The sequence below is a fragment of the Agelaius phoeniceus genome, chromosome 7, assembly GCF_051311805.1.
Source record: "Agelaius phoeniceus isolate bAgePho1 chromosome 7, bAgePho1.hap1, whole genome shotgun sequence".
NCBI classification, from domain to species: Eukaryota; Metazoa; Chordata; class Aves; order Passeriformes; family Icteridae; genus Agelaius; species Agelaius phoeniceus.
Window position 1 is genome coordinate 32,282,838 of NC_135271.1, and position 20,765 is coordinate 32,303,602.

Genomic DNA, 20,765 nt, shown 5'->3' on the forward strand with positions numbered 1-20,765 from the left:
TCATTTTAAATTTGCAGTTAATGGTAAATCTTAAGGGTGAATTTCTTAGGTAAAACTTAATTGAAACAGAAAAATATGAATGCAAGTCTTTAACTTATTCCTTAAAAAAAAAAAAAAACACCAGGATTTCTGGATTTCAGGTCCAGGTAAGTAGTACAAGCTATGCCTCAATTCTGAATAACTGTGATTTAATCCTACAGGTATATAACAGAATTTGTAAACCTAGGCAATCTTTCAGCTCTTCGAACTTTCAGAGTATTGAGAGCTTTGAAAACTATTTCTGTAATTCCAGGTAAGAAGTAACTGTGTAAAATAGTAGACAGTCTACATCACCTCTATTTAATTTTGTGTGTGCTGTCATTGTGTTTGTGTGTGGAATCCCTCACTACAGATATGTGACAGAGTTTGTGGACCTGGGCAATGTCTCAGCGTTGAGAACATTCAGAGTTCTCCGAGTTTTGAAAACAATATCAGTCATTCCAGGTGAGAGCAAGGTTAAACACTGAGGCTGACTGAAACTGCACAGAAGCTGAACTCATGTTTTTAACAGAAACATCCAGGATTTTGTCTTAATTTCAATTTCATTTCCTTTTCTAATTCTGTAAAACAGTCAGCCTCAGAGTTTAATAGTCAATTGCATGAAGAACTCATTTGCATAGCCTGTATATTCCTCCATTTAATAATGTGAAATTTTCTCTCCCACATTAAGGATCAAAATTAAGTCTTTTTAATGTGAATGTTCTATATACATATTTATGAAAGACATTTGGGATTGAAAATTTTAGAGTTTTGTAAAAGTTGAATTTCTGACAGAGGAATAAGATAATAATGAGTAGCATGGGGATTGCATGATGTAGTTATTAGCTTATGATGCCTATCTTCACCAAACCCCACCTCCAACAGAAGATGATGCATTAGAATGCAGACATTAAAATTGCTGCTGAAATAAAATTGTGGTCTCTTTTTGTTTGCTGTTATAAAACCATATGTTGTGTATTGTAATAGAATACTGGCAAAGGTTTGGAGCAAGAGGCATCAAAAAGAAAATAATAAAGAAAATAAAATAAACTATTTTCTTTAGATGTAGTGTACATGTATAGAGAGCATGAATTCAAAGCTCTTGATTTGACGAGCAGGTGCTTTGGAATGTATGTCATTCATTCCCATTCATATTTTCAAATTATTTTTCAGGAATGATGAAACTTATTGGTAGCTTTTCCTTTGGAAAATGTTTTAAGACTGTTTTTTTAAGCTGTGCATGTTATTTAGTAGTGTCTTGGAGGCTAGATTGATTAGATTGCATTTTAGCTTAGTTAAATATTTAATATTATAATAAAAATCTGCCTCTCTTTGCAGGCCTGAAGACTATTGTTGGAGCCTTAATTCAGTCTGTGAAGAAGCTCTCAGATGTGATGATCCTGACTGTGTTTTGCCTGAGTGTATTTGCACTGATAGGACTGCAGCTGTTCATGGGCAACTTGAAAAATAAATGCCTGTTCTGGCCATCAAGAAATTCAACAGCCTTTGAAACATATGTAGTTCCATACTTTAATGATACAGAATTTAACTGGGATGCGTACATTAATGACGAAAGTAAGAAATATTGCTGTAATTTGCTAAAATTTGTATGTAAACCAACACACAATCACAAGATAATATGTTCTCTTTAGCCTGTTTTATACTGCAGGCTAAAGATAAAAAAAAACCCAATGAAATTGGACGGCAAAAAATAGGAATTTGTGTATATTGCATCCCAAACTCATGCTGATGTGATTGCTCTTTCCTTTAACTGCACTTAGAGATGTAATTAGTGGCTTAGGTTATTTTTAAGGTCATGGAATCATGTGGGTTGGACAGGATCTCCACAGTCCAGACCAACTGCTGCTCACCTGCAGGTCCAGTTAGAGCAGACTGCTCAATCCCTTGTTCCAGTCAAGTTTTTAGCATCTCTAAGGATTGAGATGCCACAGCTTCTTCTGAGCAGCGTGTGCCAGTACTCGACCAGTCTCACAGAAGCTTTCTTGAAAATCATTTCAGAATTTCCCATGCTCAAACTTTGATTAGTGGCCTCTTATCTTTCAGGAGTACACTCCTGAGATGAGTCAGGCTTCATCCTGATTACAGCTTTCATGTTATATTTGCAGGTAGAGTGAAGATCTTTGCACGTCCCTTCCTCCCCGCCTGCTCCCTCCCTTGTTTTCTCGAGGCCTCACAGAACCAATTCTTTTAGGTACTTTTTGTATCTTTAGGGTATAAAAAATACGTTGTTCTAGGACTTTATTTTTGCAATGTATTTTTATTTTGCTGCTCAGAGAAGCTGTGGATGCCTCATCCCTGGAAGTGTTCAAGGCCCCGATCTATTAAGTGCATGGGGCCCCGATCTATTAAGTGGCATTCCTGCCCCTGGCAGGTGTTTTGGAAACAGAGGTCACTTCCAACCCAAGCAGTTATATGATTCTGCCAGTATTTAAACCCACTGTTGGGAAAACATTAATGGGAGATTATGAACATTCAAAACCTGATGACTTGAACATAGATTCATCCTCACAAAAAAAAAAAAAAAACAAACCAACCTCCTTTCATTTGTAAACATGTTATTTCTTTTTTTTCTCTTGAGGTCATTTCTATCGCCCAGAAGGAGCAACGGATTTTCTGCTTTGTGGCAATAGCTCAGATGCAGGGTAAGGTACACTGAAAATGACATACTATCTGTCTAAACATGTAAAAAAAAATCAATCTAAACTTTAAAAAGATAATTTAGTTACCTAATGTCACAGTTAATAATAATATGGTCATGGTTCCTGGCAGCTAGGCACTTGAATGAATACAAATGTTAGATGACAAAATACTTTGCTGGAAATTTGTTTGAAAAGCTCATATGTAACTGGAAAATTCCATTTAGCTGGTAGACCTTGTGTTATCAAGGACTTAAGAACATTGTTTGCCATGGGTTTCCTGCCATTTCTCAATCCTAAAATAGCAATCATATAATAACCAAATCATATCATTCTATGTGCTTAAGAATTATCAGTCCATCCCTTGGTTTTGGTTGGTAATAGCTTTAAAACATTCAAACTATTTTTGTAAACATTTAATTTATGTATGTAACTATGAGATAATTTTGCGTACATGTATAAATGCACATCAAACAGGCACACATACATGAAAAGAAATCTTCACAGTGTTTTTCTATAGAGGTTTTGGGGACAACAGCCTCTTTTGTCCTAATTGAAACAGTGTGCTTACATTTGATATCAAGATTGCATCACCTACTCTCAAAACCAATATGAAAAATTTATTGAGATAAAAGAGATCTCTATGCTGGTTATTTTCTCTTGACAAATTGGTAGAATTTGTTAATTAGGCTCACAGATGTGAAGAAGCCAAGAAATCTGGTATGCCAACCTCACTGACAGACAAATTTCAGCATAAAATATGTGTGCTGGCTGTCTTTTTCCTGCATGGAAGTATCCACCTATTGGAATATCTATGCTAAATACATTTATTATTTTCATTGAGGAGATATTTTCAGAGGTAATATCGAACTGTTGATAATAAACTTTATTTTGTTTAAAATTGTGAAAGGCGATAGAAGGAAATGTTGTCATCACTTGTTTGCTCTCTCTGGATTATTTTTTAAAGAACAGACTTTTAATTTCCTCAGTAATCTTTGAATTGTTTTAAGCCATAAATAGCAGCACCATCCACAGATGAAGCCTCATAAGAAGTTCAAGAAACAATAATTTTTTAAAAATAGTATTATATGAAATTTTTGTATGGATTGTTTTGCCTCTTTTGTTTTGTTTTGGTTTTTTTCCCCTCTTCTAGTAAATGTCCAGAAGAGTTTATCTGTGTGAAAGCTGGTAAAAACCCCAACTATGGATATACTAGTTTTGACACATTCAGTTGGGCTTTCTTGTCACTGTTTCGACTGATGACACAGGACTATTGGGAAAATCTTTATCAGTTGGTGAGTACATTTTTAAAATTGTGGTCAATGTAATAGTGGCCCCAAATCAATCATTCTTATTTGTATTACATACCATTGCTATTGTTAGCCATTAACATTTATCAAAGGAAGCAAATTCAGTTGCAAAACTAAGCGGACGTGGACACTTGATACAGAATCTCACATGATTTCTGATGAGGCACATGAAGGGTTTCTTGGTCCTTAATTTAATTTTTGCAGTGTATGTTTCATTTTGTGCCTCATGATATTTTCAAAATAGTCAATATTGAGTTTAATAAGACTTCATGACAGCAAAACCTGAACTTTAATTTCAGTACCCTTAGTCCTATTTTTATAACTTAGAATGCATGACTTGATACAAATTAACTTTCTTACAGTAGCTTTTCATTATATGGTGTGTGCAAATATGTTAATTATAATAAATACTATCTTCTCATTATCTAGTCAATTGTGCCATTTTTAGATCATTTGGTTGTTTCAAAGGGAAAGCATGCTAATACATGGTAAGCATTCTAAGCCTCCAACCTGTGATATGTGACTTACATTAAGAACTCTGATCCCACATACTTCCCAAGATTATTAGGCATTGAAGAGGTTTGTCACAAAGCAGCATGATCCTTAGGCATAGTTTTCACCTACAAGAATGCTCCCTTTATATTGATTACTTTGTAATTCAGAAAACTTGTATGATTTTACTACAGAAGGAAAACCAACAAAGTTTTGCACTTTTCAAAGTCATTAATGCTTAGGAACTGCAGAAGTGATACATTTCCTCACCAGCTGGTTGATTTCTCTTCTCCTCCTATAGACACTACGAGCTGCTGGCAAATCATACATGATATTTTTTGTTGTGGTGATTTTTCTGGGTTCCTTCTATTTGATTAACTTGATTTTGGCTGTGGTTGCCATGGCCTATGAAGAACAAAATCAAGCAACTCTTGTTGAAGCAGAGCAGAGGGAGGCAGACTTTAAACTGAAGCTTGAACAACTGCGGAAGCAGCAAGAAGAAGCTCAGGTATTTTCTATCAAGAATCTGGGCCTTAGTGTGTTCCTTTTCATGCTATTTGTTAAAACAAAATGAATAATTAAATTTACATATTAAAAAAATCCATTCTTTAACATAACTTGCAAATACTGTAGACTGCTTTTTCTATGCCTCTTTATTGCTTTTAAAATATATAATATCTAAAGCGTTAATGAATTTCTGAACTGAGAACAAAGAGTAGCATCCAAAACAGAATAATGGTTTTAAATGAATCTCTATTATCTTGGGGTAGTAGCTAGTAAACTGTCATGACGACTTTCCAAATTCTTATCTTAGAAAAAATTCAATACTTTTCAACCCTTGATTAGAGTGTAAAATATTTTCATCCAGAAATTTCTGATTCGTTTTTGCTACTTGTGCTGCTACTAGAGAATCAAAGACTGGAAGCAGCTTAAGGAAGCTACTTACAATAAAAGTTAGGATTAGTTTACTAAATTAATACAGACAGTCATAATACTATGACTCTGTTTAGCTCTTTCATTTTCTGTTGCATTCACTCTAATTAATAAATTTAATAATTTTCAAATATTTTCTAATGAACTTTGTGGCTGTAGACAATATGGGCTGACTCCATGACACGGATGCTAAGTAGAACTCCATTTGAATTCCATTCATACTACAGAATTTCATTTGTAGCTTTGCACAAATCCAACTATGCTGTTTACTAGAAGTAATTTGATACAAATCTTAGGAATAAGATTATCTTTCTTTTAAAATGATGTGATTCATAAAGCATCTTGTTAAATAATTGCTGTGGCAGGCAATAGCAGCAGCTGCAGCAGAGATGACTGAGTACAGCTGTGAAAGTGGGAATGCTGCACCCTCAGATAGTTCTTCAGATGCATCCAAGCTTAGTTCAAAAAGTGCCAAAGAAAGGAGAAATAGAAGGAAGAAAAGAAGGCAGAGAGAGCTCTCTGGAGAAGAAGATGACATGAAGGATGAAAAGCTTCCAAAATCTGAATCAGATGGCAGTATCAAAAGGAAAGGTTTCCGTTTTTCTTTTGATGGGAACAGACTAACTTATGGGAAGCCATTTACATCACCCCACCAGGTACTGTGAGCAATGCAATTGTAATTTTTGGAATTTGTGAGATTATTATATACAACAAACTTCACTGCAACTTTGCAATGTAAGACAACAAAGGAAAAATAATGTAGCATTCTCTTAAATACCAACTGTAAGTTGGTATTATTTTCTTGAGTGTAACTTCAAAAAGTGTTTTGTTGCCTCTCATTTTATTATTTAGGACCTAAACGTGCACAGCAGCATTGCATTTTCCTAATTAATTTGAGATAGAAATGCCTTCTTAATTCATAAAAAGAAAATTTAAGTATAACGTATGAATTTAGAAGACTGAAGGTATTGGTATCTTTTAACATAATGCATGATCTTTGTGGATCATTGAGAGTTTATGTAAATCTTGGTTTTTCTCTTTAAAGCAGAGCATGAAACAACTATGGCCTTATATAGGTTATTTTTTTTCTCTGCAGTCATTGTTTTAGGTACACTGTAAATTTACCCATTCAGTTGACTTTCATCTGCAATGCATCTTTGAGATCAGCCTGAGGCCGTGTATTAAAGATAACACTGACAAATTCCAGGGGAATATAAATTATTATTGTTTTTCTTGTACATAGACATGAATTTTGTATACTTATAATCTTCAAACGGTCATTTTTTTATGTTTCCTTTGCAGTCTCTGCTGAGTGTTCATGGCTCCCTGTTTTCTCCCAGGCCTAGTAGCAGAACAAGTCTTTTCAGTTTTAGAGACGACGGAAGAGAGAGAGGGTCAGAAAATGACTTTGCTGACGATGAGCACAGCACCTTTGAGGATAACTCGAGCAGAAGAGGGTCTCTGTTTCTGCCGCGCAGGCACGCAGAACGGCGCAGCAGCAACATCAGCCAGGCCAGTAGGTCATCCAGAAGGCTGACAGTTTTCCCAGTGAATGGGAAGATGCACAGCACTGTGGATTGCAATGGAGTGGTTTCCTTGGTGGATGGACCACCAGGTCTGTTGTCTCCTACTGGACAACTTCTGCCAGAGGTGATAATAGATAAACCATCGACTGATGGCAATGTAAGAAAGTTTAAAATTACTCGAGGTTTCATGGCCTTTCTTTATTGCATGGGGAATGTTTCAAAAATTATTGCTTTGAAAATGGATGAGAAGTTGTGAATGCTTTTGGACTCTTACTGTAATGACATGGGTTTGAAGTGGTTCAGTCAAAAGTGAGAGGCTAAAGCATGAAAGAGAACAAAGCACTAAGTTTTACATACCTGCAAAGAAAAGATATGCATGCACCTGCTTAATGAATCAGATTAGTAATGTTCCATTGCTAAATCTGTTTCAGAGCAAAAATAGGATGTCCAACTCTAAGCTTCCTGTACATTATTAGATTATTTCAATTCTTTTTTTCTTTATGGTTTTAGTCTCCTTTTAAGTGTATTTTATTAGTAAAGAAAAGTCAGTAATATGCATTATTCTGCAGTAAATATGCAGTCAATAATATGCATTTGTTCATACATTTGGTATTGTGCAAATATAGCATAGTCTTAAAGATTATGTTGACACCTTAAAAGTTCTGAAAGCATTTTTTCCTCCTGGGTTTCAAAGACTGAGTTGCTCACTGCCTAGGATCAGGGTATAATTAAAAAAACCAAAAACCCCAAGCCAACAAAACATTTTAATTCTGCTCGTTTTTTCCTTTTCCCTCAGTCTGCTTTGGGAATGGAGCAGAGACATCTGCATGTTTTTTCCTAAAAATGTTACTTTACTAAAATTTCTTTGTACAAATTCTATGGGTCATAGCACCTGAAAGTACATGAGCCAGTTATCAGCAGTGATCAGCCAGATGCCTTGCAGTTATAATTTTCTTGCAGTTTATAATACGTTTATTTTCATGCATTTATTTAATGGACTGAAAAAAAGTCTACCCATCCTTATGCACTCAAAAATTCTTCATAACTGAGATGTGCTCAATACTATAGTTATAACACAGCTTTCATTTTTTAAAATAAAATAATGAAAAACAAGTATTTATTTATGGGATCAATTAAGTCAGACTTACTCTGATTTATTTTATGAATTTCAACTGTTACTTCAGTTGAAAGTCATAAAATAAATCAGAGTTGATAATGATTGAATTTAGAAAATATAATGTAAATAAGTTTTGAATGGGTATAGAGATCAAAACTGATCTTTAAAACTTTATTTTATGGAATAGTTGCTGCAGAATCTTCCTAGCATTAATCCCTTGTTAGAAGTGTCTTGTGAATGAACTAGTTTAGAATGGAAATATTGATAGAGCACGTATGGAACTGGGAATTGTTTTTACAGAAGTTCTGCAAGTCTTTCTTTGTTTTCTTGGCTGTAGCCCCCTCCAAAATTTGTTGATGTCTAAAGTGGAGTAATGTTATTTGAGTATAATGCAGTGGAAGTATGGGAAATAAGTATCCAAATGTTTTTCTTAACATTTTAAAAGTATTAATTGTATGTAGGATGTATATAATGAAAATAGTAATTAAAAAAAAACCCACAGTATTTCTAAAGTTGAATTTAATTTACACACTTTTTTTTTTTTTAATAGAGCACTACCACAGAAATAGGAATAAAAAACAGACGTACAAGTTCGTATCAAATACCAATGGAGTTGCTGGAGGATCCCGATTTAAGGGAAAGGGCCATGAGTCTAGCTGATGTTATCACAAATAGAATGGAAGGTGTGTTATACCTGTAGACACTTGAACTTTCTTGACATAGTCTTAGATTGCTCGAAGGTGTTATACCACAATACAAATAGAGAAGAGAAAAAATATCTAGTCATTGCAAATATATAAACTGAATGACAGGAAAAAAAAATGCATGCACATAGTGAAAAAAGAAAGGAAGCAGGTAAGCAGGCTGATGCAGAAAACTCATTGTAATTAAAATGGGTACTACGTATATGTTTTGTGCTTGTTATTCATGCTTAGCAATGCAGTTACTGGAAGGAATGCTTTGTAGTACATTTGCCACTAACCATACCATAAAGATATTAGAGAAAATTCAAGGCCAGGCTTTAGTTAATAAGGAGAAGAAAATTTGTACAAGGATTGCTTTGAACAGTGGAATAACTACTAGTGAAAATAATGAAAAAAGCTTGAATAATTTTCAAAACCCTTTTAAGGCTAAAATTAATGTTATTTTTTCTTGAAAATAAGTACTTAGACATTTAAAAGGACTTTCAAGTTGAAAGTTTTATTGAAAAAAATCCTTAATCTTAAGCATAGTTCTTATGGCTTTTTGTGGGTTTTTTTAACAAGATCATATGTTATTAAAAATAGACACGTTTTTAAATTATTTACTCAGAACACTTGAGGTTTTTCTTTAAGTCTTCTAAAACCTTTTGTGTCAGAAACAATAAATTAAGTTCCTGGAAATCTGAGGATGTTCCTCCAAGTGTCCTTAGCGGTTCCAGGTATAAAGTTTAAAACCTGAAAAACCAGATAAAAAATTACCTTCACATTCTCTAAAACTTGTTCACTATAAATTTCTCTTTTTCTCCAGAACTTGAAGGATCCAGACAAAAATGTCCACCTTGCTGGGATAAGTTTGCCCACACTTTCTTGATTTGGGAGTGTTGTGAGCCCTGGTTAAAAGTGAAGAGGGTAGTTGAATTTATTGTAATGGATCCATTTGTTGATCTGGCTGTCACCGTTTGCATAGTTCTAAACACACTATTTATGGCCATGGAACATTATCCAATGACTAACCAGTTTGAGACTGTACTTACAATAGGAAATCTGGTAAGTCCTTCAATCTATAAAATTTTATACAGGTGGAACCTGATTTCTCTTTGGAATAGAATTGCTTTTATAGTTTTTGTCATCCCATAAAATAAATATTAAAGGTTTAATTGTACTAAAAATACCATTTGGAATATGTTGTATATATGAGTATTTGAGAGATGTTGCATCTTGAATTTTGTCTTCTGTATTACAACTTCTTCAATAGAGTTTCCAAAAGCCAGAGTTTGAATTACATTAAACTGAAAGAAATCTGACATATTTTTGTTTAGTATTACAAAAATAAGTAGGAGTCAAATTAGATCCTTTTTAGTGTAAGTACCATTGACAACACAAAAGAGCTGAATGCTAATTTGGATTATTATTTTCCACTGCTATGTGTTGATTTCCTTGAAGACCATTTATTTGATTGGACCATAACAATTTGGAAGGCAAAGAATGTGTGACTTATTCTAAGAGTATCTGTTGGTACAGCTGAGTTTTTTTCCTTAGTGGACACAGTGTGTGGGTTGGGTTTGGTGAGGTAGCTTTATTTTGGTTTATAAAAGCAATAATACAGGTATGTTATACTTCTTAACCTATGCTTATTCTAAGTGGTTATTCTGGTGATTATGATCTAGAAAAATAATAAAACAATTTGGTTATTGGAATATATGAAATTCTAATACATGTTGGTAACATACTCAGACTTAAAGAGTTAAAGTATCAGCATTTAAATTATATGCTGATTTTTAATCCAAAACAGATATATTTCACTTTTTTCACCTTAACCTGGAGTTAGAGACCATTATCTGTACAAGATAAATATCTCATGCTGCTGTTTAAAATACATGCAGGATGCCTTGGAGGAAAAGATAGGGGAGACAAATAGATGAGGATCAGTAACTGTTTCAGAGAGCTGTCTTGTGATTGTATTTGTATGTTTTACGCTGAAAACTCCCATTCCTACCTTTCCTATGTAATGGAATAGTTTAGTATGTGTGAATGTAATTGTTCCTTCATGCCAGGAATTTGTGTGTGCTCCCAGTCAGCCACTATGCCGCTATGACACTGGTATGGTTTCAGCAGTTGCTTTCTTTTGGACACTGTAGCTCTACATTTTAGAGACTGTAAAATGCTCCTGACTTTTTTCAATGTTTTTTCATCTTTCTCATGAAAGATAGTAATTTATGCAGTTTTGTAGATAATGGTGATCGTACATATACAGTAAATACAATGACTTTATTTCAGAGGTGTTGTTTGCCTGCTGCTACAGAAGATGTCAGAGGCATTCAGAGTCAGGAGTTTTACTTACACAAGCCTTGGCACAATTGACTTTTTTTTGGCTGTTAGAGAAGATAAGCTTACTTGTGAGCTCTTCTATAGACTTCATTAATGGTACATCACTCCAATGTGTGACCAGTTCATGTTTTCCCACACAGCTTTGTTAAAGCAGCTTCCATTCTGACAAGAGTGAGTGCATTATCTTGCTGGGGAAAGTTCCTTTAATTAGATTTAATTAGATGGATGGCAGATAAAAGGAGCAAACTGGAGCCTGTTAGGAGTAGCTTATTCTTCAGTAGACACTAAATGTACCTTAGCTTTAACTGATGTTACATATTTATGCTGCAGTTCATTTTGATGTTGCTACTTACCTTCTCTCTGGGGTTCAGCTTGTGATAATTTTACTTAGTGACATCCTGCTGTAAGAGGGATGCTACTTCTTACTTCAGTTGTTCGTTATCTGTGTGTTCAACTTCTTCATATTCATCCATAAAGTAACAGTAATGTTCTTTTCTTCAGGTTTTTACTGGAATTTTTGCAGCAGAAATGGTTCTCAAGATAATTGCCATGCATCCTTTTAATTATTTCCAAGTTGGCTGGAATATTTTTGATAGTTTTATAGTCACTCTTAGTTTGGTGGAGCTTTTTTTGTCAAACGTGGATGGATTATCCGTTCTCCGGTCATTCCGATTGGTAAATAATACATCTGCATTAATTAATGAATTATGTTTGTATTTCAACTCTGTTCATATAAATAAGACACCTTTTAATATACTTTTTAGTTATTGACACAGGGTATATCTGCAGGCTGTTTTAAAAATTTTTTATCATTGAATACTGTGTGCCATTTTACTGTTCAGAAGCAAATATTCTTTAAGGGGAAAGAGCTGTAATTTTATTGTAATTGTTTAAACATGAATGAGTAAAGTTCAGTGAAATGTACAATTTTTTTAGTGTATATTGAGAAGTAGAAAACTTTGTAGTCTTGTAGGCTTTCATGTCTGGAAATAGCAAGAAGGCTAGAGGTGTTCTTTTAAAATGTAGGAATTAAAAAATTCATGGGTTTAATAAATTTAAAAAAGATTGATTTTTCTTTTCCCCTTAGCAAAAAAAAAATCTTTATTTTAGTAGAAAAATATTTTTATTTTAATTTGTTTCTATATGTAATGTCCAAGGTGTATGTATTCAGACTCCACTGTCTGAACAAATATGACTAGTGTGCTGTTTCTTTCATGTGGAAAAGAATAAATATGCTAAAACAAACAAACAAAACACTACAAAAAAAACCACAGGGAAAAAAAAACAAAGTCTAAAATTTATTACATTCTAAAAGTGCGGGTTTCATGAAATACTATGGAAGTTATGGTTGTTGGAATCATGTTCAAGTTTATTCTTTTTGCTTTTGCTGAGAGTCACTAGTTTGTAACACACTCCCACCTCTATAGCATTTTTGTAACTACTGCAAATAATGCCTGTATTTTTTTTTTTCCAGTTGCGAGTTTTCAAATTGGCAAAATCTTGGCCAACCCTAAATATGCTGATTAAGATTATTGGCAACTCAGTGGGGGCTCTGGGGAATCTGACCCTGGTGCTGGCCATCATTGTGTTCATTTTCGCTGTGGTTGGGATGCAGCTCTTTGGGAAGAGCTACAAGGAATGCGTCTGCAAGATCTCCAGTGACTGTGTGCTCCCTCGCTGGCACATGCACGACTTTTTCCACTCTTTCCTGATTGTATTCCGAGTGCTGTGTGGAGAATGGATAGAAACCATGTGGGACTGCATGGAGGTTGCTGGCCAAGCCATGTGCCTTATTGTTTTCATGATGGTCATGGTGATTGGAAACCTAGTGGTATGTAGTCAAAATAATTTTACAATTCATTTAGAATATGAAAGGTAAGAGAACCAGTAATTAATTATAACAGTATTATTAAATGTGATTTTTAAATATGATTTTATTGTCTGGATTTGTTATGAGTATGGGTTTTGAAATGGAGTTATCTGTTTGTTAGATTTCTGATCCTATCTAGAGTCCTCGGCTTGGAGGATGACCCCCCTGGGTCCAGAGTGCAGTTCAGAGGATGAGAGCGTGCAGCCCCAGGTGCTCAGGGTGTTGTGGGCTACTCCTGCTTACCTAGAGAGGGAGAGAAGAGCAAGGGCACCCTCAGTGTTGGCCATCCAGAGCGGAAGTTTCCTATTTGCAGAAGAGGATATAGCAGGGCCTTTTCTCCCTAACCCATTTAGTCCTTGCTTCCAGTCACACTTAGGCAGGTTATTGGGCCTTTTTGTAAATCTTTTTCTGATCTCTCCTGTCTAAATGACTGCTATTGCATTCCTAAGGCTCGGAAGTATACACCATTTTGAGACCTGCTTGCTGCACCACCAGCATTTTACACAAATGGAGGAAGGAAAGTTGTTATGCAGGAAAAATCCTGGCTTCAATTACTTCAGGTTTTCTTTTGCTTCTTCACTTTTTTGCTTGCTATTTCATAAGTGCTTTCTACAGATATTTCTAACATGGCCTGTATTATATGTGCATTTTTCTTTTTCAGAGGAAAGCATCAGATTGGCACTAGTTTATATAAATTTCTCTTTTTAAATGTTTTATTTATAGTTTTTAGCTCACCAGTATTTAAGACGTTATTTGCTCTGCCTATTGCTCCACTTTTCTCATTCCCTCTATTATTAAATGTCTCTGCTTTAAATTATTTTCTGTAACAGAAGAGATTTTAAATTAGCCATCCTGTGCGTACTCTTTAAGAATAAAATTTCTGAGAGGAGTCAGGTAAGTATCTTTAAGCCAGCCCTGCTTCTAGTTGCACATCCACTTGCTTCAGGATTTTGTATAAATCTATTGTCCTATAATGAAGAGAACTGTGAAGTTGTTTGATTAAACTCCATAAGTAGTTTTCTATACTAGAAAATTGAATTTTGTGGAATGAAGTATCTGCCTATGTGAATATTTCCACAGTGTTTACTATATTCTGATTTTATTCCATAGCTCTGGGAAAACTTGTTACATGAGCACACATCTCTGCTGTATGTTCAGGGCTGTTTTATCCATTTGTCTTTATGTATTCCTAAAATATTTTTTTATCTTGCATTCCAAGCTGATGGGAGAGCTGTTTTGAAGATTTTAAGAACTGGTACTCTGCTGCTTTGGCATTTGAGTTCCTGGTAACCTCTGGGCTTTTGTAACTGATGTGTGTTCTATGTTTTGTCTTGCTGTGGGAAAAGAATGACTTGGGGATTAAAAGACAGGGGGCATTCCTCATTTTTTACGTCGCATACAAAAAAATTATTTGTGTGAGTTTGGACCAGCACATAGACAATGTGTTTCCTGCATAGATCAGAGTGCTGTGATTTAGCAGAAAGGTTAACATGTTGAATCTGTTCCGACGGTACCAAAGAATCGTTAATTTCTGACCTTCTACAAACATAAGCAATGTAAAGCCACAAAATCCCCTCTGTTGAGGTATAGGGAAGGTATTTTACTTAAATTGCATTTGCATTTTATTTACGGTGTACTTTCAGAATGATTACTGTAGAAAACACAAAAAATCAGCTCTGTTGTCTTTGCTTTCTTTATTTTTTATTTTAATTAGGTATTGAATCTTTTTCTGGCCTTGCTGCTGAGTTCATTTAGTTCAGACAACCTTGCTGCTACAGACGATGATAATGAAATGAACAACTTGCAGATTGCTGTTGCAAGGATTCAGAAGGGAATAGATTATGTGAAGAAAAAAGCAGGTGACTGTATCCGAAGGTCTTTCTTGGGAAAACAAGCTGCTGTAAATCAAAGAACAGCAACAGATCAGTTGAATGATGAGAGAAACCATTACATTTCCAACTGTACCGCCACTGAACTAAGGATAGATACAAACTATGGCAAAACTGAAAATGGAATGGCCACTGTTATAGGTGACAATGATTATTCATCATTCATAAACAACCCAAGCCTTACTGTTACGGTACCAATAGCTGTTGGAGAGTCTGATTTTGAACGTCTGAATACAGAAGAGTTTAGCAGTGACTCAGACTTGGATGAAAGCAAGGAGGTAAAATTTAAAAATTTTATATTTTAGACGAATGAATTATACTAACTGTATTGTTTCATAGTGCAATTCTTCCTGCTTAGAAATGCAAAGTAATTGTAACTCAAGATTCTTGAACTGTACAGAGAGTGAATAATCTGAAGTGGAAAAGTAGGGTCCAAGAGAGTAGGAAATCCTGATAGAACTGTATAAATTTATGTGAACCCATTTATAAAGATGTTTGAAAAGCCAACTACCAAACTATTAGTTGAATAGAGAAATTAGTATTTATGTACAGAATAAACAGTGTCAAAAGACTGGGTTTTTTATAATTGTAATGTTTCTGTGAGCTAATGTAAGTAAACTGCTATTTAAAAATATTAGGGAAGATAATAATAAAGAATATTAATACTCCTAAAGGAAAATCAGCTTAACAGGATAAACTTAACAGAGGTGCTGACTCAGGCTGATGAGAGCAGTAGCAACAGTTTTCATGTTCTGAAATCAAAATAATGGGGGAAAGCCAAGGGAGCAATGTTTGTATTATAATGTGAATGTATCAACTAAAAATTCAAGAAAAAAACCAGAATTGCTGAATGAAAAAATAATAATTTCTTTTTTTTCGGGAGAGGTTTAAACCAGTCATTTCTAAGACAACTGCCTGATTTTAAACTGGGTCATCTCTAGGACTGTAGTAATTTGTTAGCAGCTTCAGTCTGAGGGGAAAAGCAAAATCATGGATTTCGGCAGGATCTTGAATGACACTAAAAATTCAGATTGCAATCTGTGGCTCGAGCAGACTGTGTCTGGTATCACCATCTCTGGCACTGAAGAGATGAGGACATAAATAGAATATCATCGCTTGTGCAGACAGCTGCACTCCAGTTTGGATTGCTTTGTCTGCATTGTTTTCGCTTTTTGGCTTTTTTGGGTTTTTTTGTTTTGTTTTGGGTTTGGTTTTTTTTGGTTTTTTTTGTGTGTGTGTGTGTGTGTGGTTGGTTTTTGGGCATTCAGTTGATGATTCTGAGAGATTTTTGATTGGTTGTGGGCTTTTTAGGTTTTCAGGTGTTTTGTTTTGAACGGGCAGTTAAGTTGCCAGTATTACTTCCAAAGTTTAGAAAATAATTTCATTCCTGGGAAATGTAGTGAAATTAAATTTAGAAAGGGGTAACTAAGTATTCTTTAGGTGTTTCTTTTATTACAGAGTACAGTGTTCAGTAGTATTGTGCTTATTTTTGTTATTTCAGTACCTTGTTTCCTGATCCTTGATTTGTTCCACCTACTTTTTGGAGATTGTGTTACTGCAGATGTTACATTGACCACTCAGTTGAGAAGACTGTAGATTAGTAAGAGGCTTCTTTATAGCAAAGCATCAGTATTATTACCCATTTAAAACAGAAATTACTCTATGTAATGAAGCTATAATATTTGCTGAATAACTACTGCAACTTTTACATATTATTATCTGACTTAAGGATATTGGATTTCTTAGTGTTTTAATAAAACTTGGGTGTTGTGGAAGGAATATTTAATGAATCTGGGTAATTTAACGTTAAATCTACCACTTGCCTGGAAATTAGCCTTCAGTTGGAGACACCTATTTCTTCAGTATTTTATATTTTAGAATTGAATGACAAATTCTGTGCCTTCTTACCTCTGATATTCAAGATGATACATAAGCACTAGCTGTTTATAGGATACTGTTATCCAGTATCAGTTTTGACTTGCTCAGATTTGGAAAACTGGCTGAGAATTGGCAACCACAGGAGATACATAAACTAAGAAAACACCCCTTATTTGTGTACACTTGTTTTTAGTCAGTAGGGAAATTGTCTTTCATCTCGTAGATTAGTTCAGCTTTTTCTTTCAGACTTCCCCTTTAAATGGAGCAGTTTGTGTTGGAGTAGTTACATAGCTACATTATAGGATGAATCCTTGAGAAGCCATTGCTAATAAGTGAGATCAGATTTATACCAGAAGACAAGTTGAGGAACTTACAGATTTATTGCTAAGCATGAGGTTTTATTTTTCATTGCTGTGTCTGCTACAATCTATAATGCACCTTGAACTGTTTGAATTTTTTCTAAAAAATCATTCAGTTAAATATTTAAAGATGCTGGGAAATTTTTCTTATGCAGAAATTTCAATTTTTGACATGGTATGATTTACTTTTTGTTTTGCCTGCAGCTCTTTTCTGAAAGAAAGGACCTAGATGTATCCTAATTAGCATCTAGTGAAGACCAGGAATAATCTTGAGAATGAAATGAAAGGAGAAATATATTTCTGTTGTTTTAAATGTCTAGTTACTACCACTTAAAGGATACCTAAAGCTGAAATAGTGTGGGTGCATCTGTATTTCTTTTTTGTTTGGGCCTTTTTTTTTTCTTCTGAAGGAGGAAGATTTGAGGGTGAAGGGATTTTTTGGTGGTGGTTTGGCTTTTTGTTTGTCGGGTGTTATTTATGTTCAGGCCCAAGTCCAGTTTCCATCTATGAGCTTTGGATGTTCTGCTAATCTTACTGCTTCCGTTATATATTTGGATATGCCTAAAGCTCTAATCCACACCTAAAAATATTATGTTTTGCAAATGTGTGACATATTTTAAGTAAGTAGGAATCCACACTTCTGTTTCCAGTACTCAAACCACCTCAAGGTACCATATTTTAATTTCATTGCGTGCCATTCTCTCACAGGAGTAAAATCAAGCTGGATCAGTCAAGACTGGTGCTTTTAAACCAGGCAGAGCAGCGTGTCAGCATGTTTACACAGGTTACCTAAACAAATCATACATATTTGGTCACTTCTGAGATTGATTGGCCTGCATGCTACTCAGCTCCAGTATCTTTTCCCCCTATGTTGCAATGTAGTGGGAACATGTGCAGCGCTCTGTAAGCTGAGTCCCATGACTCACATCACAGCATGACCGAGGGCAACGCCCACACCTTCTTCTCTCCTTGTTACATCTTTGGTATTTTCTGTACTATATCCGTGGCATAACATGCATGCTTTGTAAGTTTTATTCTTGTTAACTGAATGATTAAGCATCAGCACTTTTCAAGATCAAAAGAGGTTAACAACCTATGATTTTATGACAGTGGGAAGGTTGTCCTCACTTGATGTTTTCTGTTCATCTGTTGTACTATGTTTTTAGCTGTCATGTAATTATGAACATTTTCTGATCACATTCATTTGACCAATGCCTCTGTAATATTACATATATACAGTTACTTGTATGCTAAAATGTTAATATCTTTTATATAAATTGTTTTGTGTTTGTTCACAATGATTTTGTAATTCACATTTCAGTTTTCTCATGTAAGAGAAGCTAAAATATAAGATGAAAGATACACTCCTAGGAGTCTACACTCCTAGACTACAATCTAATGTAGTCTTTTTATACATATGCATAGTTCCTTTGAGAATGGGTGTAATGATGTAGTTATATTCTAGTAATGAAGTTTATGTATGTCTGCAAGGTTGGAATGTAGGGAATCATTTATGCAAGTTTTGTTATTCAGCATAAATGATTTTTTCTTCATGAACATAATCCAATTGCTTTATTTTTATCAAGACAATCATAAAACGTTAATCAAAATGTTTATGTGTGCAGATGTCTAAATAAATCTGGATGGTTTAAAACTATATTAACAAGGATGTTCAAACAAGAAAGAAATATAAATCAGGAAAACTTGGGATAAGGATCAAATTAAAACAATTTTTAAAAACACAAAATAGGAGTTACTGCACTCCCAAACTTTTAAATTCAGAAACTCTAGAACCATAAAACTTACAAAGTTTTTTATTTAGCTTAATTGTACCAACCTATGCATTTCTTATTCCTGATGATCTCTTCTCTATAGTTTGATAATTCTGCTCTTTACCATTGAGATAATCCCTTTGAAAATACAGCTTTTATTTGTGTGGGTTTGTTGAGGAATCATTATATTCCATCTATTCTTTTGCACTGTATTATATATTGGAAGTATTTAGGTCTCTCTTCTGTGTTCAAGGGGACACTAAACTGTTCAGAAGGAATGGAAAAATATCTTTCTAGGGATTTTTGAATCTATTTTCAAAAAGGCACTTCAGTAGGGAAGAGTGGAATTGTAATATCCCATCCTACTGGTCCCAGGTATTAGGGGATGAGTCTTATTTGATGGATGTTGATTATGTGACACTGCTCCTAACTCAATCTTCTGCTTACATGAGTTAGGACCAGCGCAGAGCAGCATGCAAACCAGGAAACTGGGAACTTCCAGTCATTTCACTAAAAAATACACAAATCTTTTCCATTTGGATGTCACTTTGTCTTACTTACCCTTCCCTGCATAATAAGGCAATGCTTTTTTCTAATAGATAAGTGTGGCAATTTTTGCTAAGTTAATCCATTCAATCTAGTGTTTAGTGTACATCTAATGTGGCCTTCTTACCTCTGTTTAGTAAACTGAACAGCAGCGAAGGGCCCTGGAAGTTGAAGGAGGAACATTTCTGTCTTTCCTAAAGGTTCTCTTCCTGGAGTTATTCCCCAGATCAGTTAGACTTCTGCAAAGACTTCTGTTGTGAATAGCAAATAAACTAGACTTCTAATTTTTAATTAGAGGGAGAAACTCTTCTACGCACATTGATTTTTATTATCACTTTTTGTTGATGTTGTTGTTGCTGTTGTTGTTTGATACCTGCATCTTAGTGAAAAGTATGAGCCCCTCACATAAAAAAGAGAACTAATGTTTAATTAAATCTGTAACTCTTCAACCAGTAGGATTATACTCTACACCATCTGTAGGAGAAAGAGGAGACCAGACTACCTGATTTATATCAAAATAGTTCACAGAATCTCTAGTTTTATTTCTAGAGTAAAGAAAATTGCCTTTTGTAATTAAAAATAAATTTTAAAAAGCTCAAACCTCTGATTCTTCTACCATGAGTTATATGAAATACATAACTTCATGTTCTAAGCATGTTGATTCTTTTCAGTTACTTTTTTGTTTGCGGTTGTTCATCTTTTATATTTTCATTTGAATTAATGTCATCTGCTAAGCTTACAGTTCAAATTACTTAGGGTACTTCACATTGCTTTCATTTTTTATTAATAATATGACAAAAAAATTCTTTATTCTTAAAATGTATATATTTTAAAAGTAATAATCTGACTTAATTGTTTTAGTTTACTCACCACCACTGCAACATTTTGCATTATATATGCTATGTCATGGAATGATGAAAGCAGCATAATATTAGAATTGTGGAGGGCATATTGTGTTGTCCCTGGGTTCAGTAGAGGTAATGATAGGAAAAGTTGTTTGGTGTGAATATTGCTGTTTTGAAATTATGTCGCTGAAAAAGAAAATACATTTTTACAGTAAACATAAGTGATATGGGGGTTCTATTCCAGATAATCAGTTTGTAAAGTAATAGGAAAGTAGGCAATATAAAAAAGACATTTTTAATTTAAGTTAATGAAGAATACTGTTTTACTTATTGTTATCATATTGTCTGTATTCTTTCACAAACATAAAAAAATTATTTATTACCAAAAATAATCGTGTCCTTTCCCATTTAACAATTGAGATGTAAATACAACTTGATTGGATAGTAACTTGTCTGCATTTATCTCTTAGATATCTCTTAATCATAAAAATCTAACTAAATTAGTAAAAGTGGTGTTGATTTAG

At 34.3% G+C, this 20,765-nt stretch overlaps 1 protein-coding gene across 2 annotated transcripts in view; it reads left to right on the plus strand.

The window, feature by feature from the left end:
* LOC129122373 (sodium channel protein type 2 subunit alpha-like) overlaps window positions 1-20,765 on the plus strand; it is a 61,233-nt gene that overhangs the window by 22,873 nt on the left and 17,595 nt on the right. Inside the window, exons 6-17 of one of the 2 annotated variants that reach the window (XM_077181458.1) lie at window positions 201-292; window positions 1,357-1,593; window positions 2,618-2,681; window positions 3,829-3,970; window positions 4,779-4,985; window positions 5,776-6,066; window positions 6,713-7,093; window positions 8,604-8,736; window positions 9,563-9,801; window positions 11,584-11,757; window positions 12,557-12,913; window positions 14,667-15,119. In XM_077181458.1, the coding sequence (XP_077037573.1) occupies window positions 201-292; window positions 1,357-1,593; window positions 2,618-2,681; window positions 3,829-3,970; window positions 4,779-4,985; window positions 5,776-6,066; window positions 6,713-7,093; window positions 8,604-8,736; window positions 9,563-9,801; window positions 11,584-11,757; window positions 12,557-12,913; window positions 14,667-15,119 (2,770 nt within the window). Of the gene's footprint in view, window positions 1-200; window positions 293-391; window positions 484-1,356; window positions 1,594-2,617; window positions 2,682-3,828; window positions 3,971-4,778; window positions 4,986-5,775; window positions 6,067-6,712; window positions 7,094-8,603; window positions 8,737-9,562; window positions 9,802-11,583; window positions 11,758-12,556; window positions 12,914-14,666; window positions 15,120-20,765 lie in introns of both variants that reach the window. The other variant, XM_077181457.1, reaches the window with a different exon arrangement.